This window comes from Ictalurus furcatus, chromosome 24 (assembly GCF_023375685.1).
Source record: "Ictalurus furcatus strain D&B chromosome 24, Billie_1.0, whole genome shotgun sequence".
In the NCBI taxonomy this organism is placed as follows: domain Eukaryota; kingdom Metazoa; phylum Chordata; class Actinopteri; order Siluriformes; family Ictaluridae; genus Ictalurus; species Ictalurus furcatus.
Window position 1 is genome coordinate 782,512 of NC_071278.1, and position 7,500 is coordinate 790,011.

Below are 7,500 nucleotides of genomic sequence, written 5' to 3' on the forward strand. Positions count from 1 at the left end.
TAATTACTTCAACTTCTCTTTATTCCTGTGAGACATTCTTGTGTTTTATTTGTGCATCATTACACTCGCACCTCTTTTTACTCCTGATGCCAGCACCTAATTTCTCTTCATTCCTGTGTCATTACAGTAATGCCACTTTTTTTTGTGTGTGTGTGTGTGTTTGTAGAGTCTCTCACACTGTGAGCTGATCACGGATGATGGTATTCGTCACCTGGGCAGCGGGCCGTGTGCTCACGACCGACTGGAGGTGATCGAGCTCGATAACTGCCCTCTCATCACCGATGCCTCGCTGGAGCACCTCAAAACCTGCCACTGCCTCGACCGCATTGAGCTGTACGACTGCCAACAGATCACACGCGCCGGGATTAAGAGGCTCAGGGTGAGTCAACACACGCACACACACACACACGCACACACACACACGCACATGTGTGATTTGCAGTTTTCCATTCTCTGGGTCTCACTAGTTTGTGTAAGTTTTTACTGTCCTAGAATTGGCCCCGCCCACAGCTCCACCCTTCTCTCCTATTTAGTGACTCACAAGACCTTTGTACTTTTAACAGTACAAGGAAGATACACTGTTTCCATAGCAGTTCACTTCTCAGCCAGCAGGGGGCTCTAAAAATGACACACTGCTCCTTTAATGTAGGTCTGTAACATTAACGGCATTAACGAGTCATGAGTCAGATGGCACGTGAGTCCTGGGTTGGTCAGGGAGTCCGTTGGAGAGTGAGCCTAATTTTTACCTAATTATTACCAGGGTCACCAGATTTGCTTACAAACTCCATAAAAGTAGCACTTAATCAAAAATGAGGAAAATAAAAATAATAACTGTTTTTGGAGGTTATTCAGTCACTGTAATATAGTGATAAGCAGAATGGGCGGAGTCTGGGCTTCAGATACTAAAATACTGTTGTGGGGTTTTTTTTGTCCATCCAGACTCACTTGCCCAACATCAAAGTCCACGCATACTTTGCACCTGTGACTCCACCCCCTTCGGTAGGAGGAAGTCGACAGAGGTTTTGTCGCTGCTGTATCCTGCTATGATGTCACAGCATCCGCCTCCTCGACCTTGGATGACCTTAGTCCCTGATTGTCCAGTAACACATGCTGGTGGATCACTTGGTACAGCAAACAAGGGAGAGAGAGATAATGAAGAGAGAGAGAGAGAGAAAGAGAGAGAGAGAGAGAGAGGTGTGTGTGTGTGTGTGTGTGTGTGTGTGTGTGTGTGTGTGTGTGTGTGTGTGTCCCCTTACAAAGTGTTAAATATGTTGGGTTTCTCACTTTTCCTCCTAAAATCCACTGCACATCTAAAAGTATATATAATTCTTTAAACGAGGATGCACGATGTTGCTGCACAGCGCCCCCTTCAGCCAGCTCGACATGAAAGTTGAGTCAGTAAGTGAGCAGTTGATGAGTCATGAGTCATTTGTGGAGTGGTTCAGTCAGCCATGAGTCAGTTAGCGAGTCCATGAGTCGAGTCCATGAGTCCGTTAGTAAGTGAGGCATGACTTGGTGAGTACGTGAGTCATGGATCACGAGTCGATCTGCAAGTGAATCATGGGTTGGCCAGTGAGTTGGTTGTCAAGTGAGTCATGAGTTGAATAGTGAGTCCAGAGAGGTGAGTTATATGAACTAGTCAGGTGAGACAGGAGTCAGCCAGTGAGTCTGTGAGCATGTGAGTGAATCACATCTCAAAATTATAATTATAAAGGTGGCCATTGCTCCTAAATTCATGATGCCCCAAAATGAATGGACACACATGCACACGCACTCACACACACACACACACTTTGTCTGTCTCTCTCTCTCTCTCTCTGAGGTTTGGTCGTACAGAGGAAGCTGACTATTTTTCTAAAGCAGTAAAATATGCCAAAAGCTGCATGTTACAAATCTAGTTTTTATAAAAAAAACAAAACAAAAAAACAATTCATATGATGGGCGGGGCCTGAACAAAGGCAGCCAATGGGGAAGCAGGAACGGACAACTCGGCAGCATCATAACCAACCAGCCAGCCAGTCAGACTGGACCGGACTGCAAGAGGTACATGGAACTTTGAGTGGGCGGGGCCTGCATGCACAGCCAATCAGAGATAAGGAAGGAGCGAGTGGTGTCACAGCTGGCCAATCAGGTCGCAGGAGGACAGAGACGATCAGTGACATCATTTTTGGTGGATTTAAAGAATGATGGAAAGTTCACACCGCGCGCGTGTGTGTGTGTACCCAAAAAGGGGGTTGGGGATGTGGAGGTGGGACACAAACACACAACTAGAATGAGAAAATGAACTGAACCAATCAGAGAGTGTTTTAGTGTTGTCACTGTCTATATGTTTTCTTGTGTGTGTGTGTGTGTGTGTGTGTGTGTGTGTGTGTGTGCGTGTGCGTGTGTCGGGTTTGGTTTACACACTCCACCCATGAAGGAGAAACTGGATCCAAATTCAATCTGCTTCATCACTACAGGAGCTGACTGGTTTAAGAAACACACACACACACACACACACACACACACTTTGTTTCTCTGTTATACACCTCTCTGTCTGTGTCTCTCTCTCTCTCTCTTTCTTTGTCTTTCCCTCTGTACAGTACACACTTGGATTGTGTGTGTGTGTGTGTGTGTGTGTGTGTGTTGGGGATGGTGTGACTGTAGCTATTGCAATTACACTTGTTGTAAATCTGTTCCCTTTTACTTTGTTTTTGTGTTCCTTTTTATGATTAACCCCTATAAATAAATAAATGAATATGTATGTATGAATAAATATATAACTATATTATTATTAACAGCTGTGTGGTGGTGTTATTTGTGTGTGTGTGTGTGTGTGTGTGTGTGTGTGTGTGTGTGTGTGTGTTTTATATGGACACCTGTGACGTTGTATTAAAAAAACTCATAAGAGCCAGCCAATCAGATCAGTCCATTCTAAACCAGCCCCATGCTACACTGGAGGCTGTAAGCTTCCATGACTTGTGAGCTACATTAGCCTCGGGTGCAAATGAAACCTCAGAAACAAACGCAGTGCCCGAGTCACATTTAACATTTCAGTACCATCACTGACCACTAGAGGGCGTGTGCGGTCTACACTGACACACCCTGACACCGGGGCTGTGTCTCAAATCACACACCTCTCCACTGTTCTTCCTGTCTGTATAAAACTACCTATGGATTGTATGATGATGGATTGTATTTGCTGAAGTGTGTATTAATCTATCCCATCATGCACCAGTGAATGGAAGGGGCGGAGCTTAAAGAACATAATGTACAGGACTGACATGGCTACCGATTACATCATCTCAGATTAATATTAGTGGTAGTAGTTGTTGCTATTGCAAATATATTCGTTATTTTTTGTTACGACAGACTTTTACTCGGATCTCATAAACATGCAAATAAAAAGGCTTCCAATTATCGGAACAATACAAGCCCCGCCCCTTCTGGGTGTGACGGTCAGGTGTCCACATACTTTTGGCCGTATAGTGTATATACACGGTACGTGACAACACACACACAAATGTGTGGTTTATTGGCTCACACTACAATGTGATAAACTCCTTACAAGATTAATGACCAGTTTTAACCTGATTATTCCAAACCAAGGATAAACTTTTCCATAAGAGACTCCACATTTTATTCAAATCTCCACACACAACGCGTTTCTGAGGCGGTCCAATCGACTCGTCTCTGATAGGAAGGCTGGTCTGCAAGAGAATAGCAAATCATTTACGCCATTCCTCAGACGGCCTTATCCAGAGCGACTCACATTTATCTCACTTATACACCTGAGGATATGAGGGTTAAGGGCCTCGCTCAGGGGCCCAGCAGGGCCCTGCTCCCACAATCTTATCCGGCCCTTTCCGGATAAGATTGGACACCCCTGATATAGACTCTACACATAGGCTGGTTCAATCGGACAAATTCTACAGAAACTCAGATAACAGCTCTGGACTGCGATTCCCAAAAGCACTGATTAAGTAGATCATCGACTCCACTGACTCCAATATTCTCTCTGATCATCTGAACTTTATGACGCTTTTGGGAAACACAGCAATGTACAAAGAATGTGTGTGTGTGTGTGTGTGTGTGTGTGTGTGTGTGTGTGTGTGTGAGAGAGAGAGAGCGAGAGACCGTGCGTGCTCTCCAGTTCTCCAGTAGCGCGCGGATGCGTTAGAAGTCAGAGAGCTGCTTCTCCTCTTTTCTTTTATTTCCTCTCCGCTTGTTTTTTGAGTTTTATTTGAGAACACACTCACTGCCGGGACAGAGTCTGACACTCTTCACCACCGTCAGGCTGAAGTTGATTTGAAAGTTTAAAAGCGGCGATGACGGAAATAAGCGATGAGATGGAGAGCGACGCGGAGCCGCACGAGCTGCAGAGATCACCGAGCACCTTATCCATCAACGCCGGATCCAAGGTGAGCGCGAGACACACACACACACACACACACACACACACACACACACACACACACACACACACACACACATGCTGAATTTCCCTATTAAAGATGAATCCAGAATAAGGAGTAAAGTGCAGTGCTTTGGGTTTGTGATGTAAGCGTCAGCACTTTAAAGCGGCTGTAAGTGATGTTTCTCTCTGTGGTGATGAAGGTCAGCTGAACATCGGTGTGTTGTGTGTACGGAGTGCTGATCACAGCTGATTCATCACTGATGAGTGTGTTGAGAGAGGGTCATAATCATACGCAGAGGCTTGAAGTGTAAAAGTTACGGCAGGTTTTTATCGTTGAGGAAAGTTCCTGGTATTCAGAGTCGTTTCCGCGGCTGAGCTCCGCGTTCAGAGAACCAACATAATGACCAGAGTTTTCTTCATGCAGGTTTCATTTCACTAGACCAGTACCTACTTTTAGTTTGTTAAACACAAACACTCGCCTTTAAACCCCTGAAAAGAAATCAGGGATAGAAAATTGGGACTGAAGAAGAAACGAGAAGAGAAGAGTAGAAGCGTGATATGATGACGTGTGAATGAGAAGATTTAGCGAATGCTGAAGGAAATCTAACAGGAGTCTTGTATATCAGCAGTATATCACTGCACGGAGAGTCCTAGCTGTAATGATGACGGGTTTAATCTTCCACACTCATTACTCAGCAGCACACAGTGTAGAATAGCACTCGATCCAGCACACACTGTTATTTTACACACACACACATATTTTATATTATCATTCGACTCTCGTGCACGAAGCAGTGCAGCCACGAGACTGTAAATGGAGGTGATGGAACTGGAATGTGAGAGACGCAGGAGATTTCATCACTCTTTTAATTCACTCTTGTTGATTTATAGAAGGAATAAAATAAAGTCCGTGTTTGTGTTAAAGTCGTTGCGCTGTGCTTTAAAGAAAACGTGCTCACGGTGTGAAGGATAATCTGACCTAATAATCTTACAGAGACACTTTCACTTCATTCATCACTTCATCCAGAGAATATTCCCTCCGCTGTTGTCCTCCGTGTGGAGAGCTTTCACCTTTCTGAGGACTTTAAAGGAATGATATGATTAAGAAATTAATAACAGTGTCACAGGGGTGTGTGAATGGGTGTGTGAGTGTGTGTGTGAGTGTGTGTGTGAGTGTGTGTGTGATTGTGCCCTGCGATGGATTGGCACCCTGTCCAGGGTGTACCCCGCCTTGTGCCCCATGCTCTCTGGGATAGGCTCCAGGTTCCCCGTGACCCTGAAGGAAGGATAAGCGCTATAGAAGACGGACGGATGGATGGACGGATGGATGGACGGACGGACGGACGGATGGATGGTCACAGGGGTGTGCTTAATATTTTGGCGTGAAAGACATTCCATAAAGAGTGAAATTCAGGATGAAGGGATTTGAATCTGTTAATGTGTCTCCTGCTTCCACGTTGAAGTGCTGCTCACAGAAACAGTAAAGCAGGTCGACACGTGCGTCAGAGTGACACGTGTAATAATCTCAGCCAATCACATCTCTGCTAGAGCTAAGTTTTAAAGTTCCTTTAAAAACAGAAAAAAGTGTGTAACATGACTTTCTGAATACATTGATTAGTTACTGTCTCTCCCTCTCTCTCTCCCCATCGCTCTCTCTCTCTCTCTCCCTGTCTCTCTCTCCCTCCCTGTCTCTCTCTCCCTCCCTGTCTCTCTCTCTCTCCCTGTCTCTCTCTCCCTCCCTGTCTCTCTCTCTCTCCCTGTCTCCCCATCGCTCTCTCTCTCTCTCTCCCTGTCTCTCTCTCCCTCCCTGTCTCTCTCTCTCTCCCTGTCTCCCTTTCTCTCCCTGTCTCTCTCTCCCTCCCTGTCTCTCTCTCTCTCTCCCTGTCTCTCTCTCCCTCCCTGTCTCTCTCTCTCCCTGTCTCTCTCTCCCTCCCTGTCTCTCTCTCTCTCCCTGTCTCCCCATCGCTCTCTCTCTCTCTCTCCCTGTCTCCCTTTCTCTCCCTGTCTCCCTCTCTCTCTCTCTCCCTGTCTCCCCATCGCTCTCCCTCTCTCTCTCCCTGTCTCTCTCTCCCTCCCTGTCTCTCTCTCTCTCCCTGTCTCCCCATCGCTCTCTCTCTCTCTCTCCCTGTCTCCCTTTCTCTCCCTGTCTCCCTCTCTCTCTCTCTCCCCATCGCTCTCTCTCTCTCCCTGTCTCCCTCTCTCTCCCTGTCTCCCTCTCTCTCCCTGTCTCCCTCTCTCTCTCTCTCTCCCTGTCTCTCTCTCTCCCTGTCTCTCTCTCCCCCTGTCTCCCTCTCTCTCCCTGTCTCCCTCTCTCTCCCTGTCTCCCTCTCTCTCTCTCTCTCCCTGTCTCTCTCTCTCCCTGTCTCTCTCTCCCCCTGTCTCCCTCTCTCTCTATCTCCCTATCGCTCTCTCTCTCTCCCTGTCTCCCTCTCTCTCTCCCTGTCTCCCTCTCTCTCCCCATCGCTCTCTCTCTCCCTGTCTCTCTCTCTTTCCCTGTCTCTCTCTCCCCATCGCTCTCTCTCTCCCTGTCTCTCTCTCCCTCCCTGTCTCTCTCTCCCTCCCTGTCTCTCTCCCTCCCTGTCTCTCTCTCAGCAGTTGTTGAGGTTAAAGCGTTCCTTGGCGTTTATGCGCAGTAAGAGTGTGGAGAATTTCTTCCAGCGCTCCTACAGCGACGCCCGTCTGCCTTCTGATGTCATCGACGATGCCCCGCCTCCTTCCCCTCCTCTGCTTCCAGAGTCACCGCTGCCCAGCGACCCAAACCCCCCCAAACCCCCTTTAAGCCCCTCCCTCCTGGTGCAGCAGAAGCCCCGCCCTGCACAAACACACTGCTTCCTGGATTATGTGTTCCGCCGACCAACCAGCTGTCAGCTCTGCAAACACGTCATCGTGGGTGAGCGGCGTAACGCCGGCTGTGTCTCAAATCAGCACCCAGCAATACGTAATGCTCTTACTCACAGCAGGATGTCCACCGGGCAGCAGTGTAGCTAGGAGGCTAATGCAGCTAACATGAATTCTGGATTGTGATTGGTCAGAAGGTGTTGATGAATTTTATATAACAGCAGCGGGGGGGGGGGGGGGGGGGGGGACAATAACACAACTCACTG

At 47.4% G+C, this 7,500-nt stretch overlaps 2 protein-coding genes across 5 annotated transcripts in view; both read left to right on the forward strand.

The window, feature by feature from the left end:
- The window catches only part of fbxl20 (F-box and leucine-rich repeat protein 20), a 16,999-nt gene extending 14,222 nt beyond the window's left edge, over positions 1–2,777 (forward strand). For all 4 annotated transcript variants that reach the window (XM_053612874.1, XM_053612873.1, XM_053612876.1 and 1 more), the window contains exons 14-15: positions 167–379; positions 940–2,777. In XM_053612874.1, the coding sequence (XP_053468849.1) occupies positions 167–379; positions 940–1,047 (321 nt within the window). In that variant the 3' untranslated portion in view covers positions 1,048–2,777. The remainder of the gene's footprint in view (positions 1–166; positions 380–939) is intronic.
- A 1,345-nt stretch (positions 2,778–4,122) lies between these two features.
- The window catches only part of LOC128600789 (SH3 and cysteine-rich domain-containing protein 2-like), a 9,486-nt gene continuing 6,108 nt past the window's right edge, over positions 4,123–7,500 (forward strand). Inside the window, exons 1-2 of the mRNA XM_053613487.1 lie at positions 4,123–4,400; positions 6,992–7,286. Coding sequence (XP_053469462.1) covers positions 4,308–4,400; positions 6,992–7,286 — 388 coding nt within the window. The 5' untranslated portion in view covers positions 4,123–4,307. The remainder of the gene's footprint in view (positions 4,401–6,991; positions 7,287–7,500) is intronic.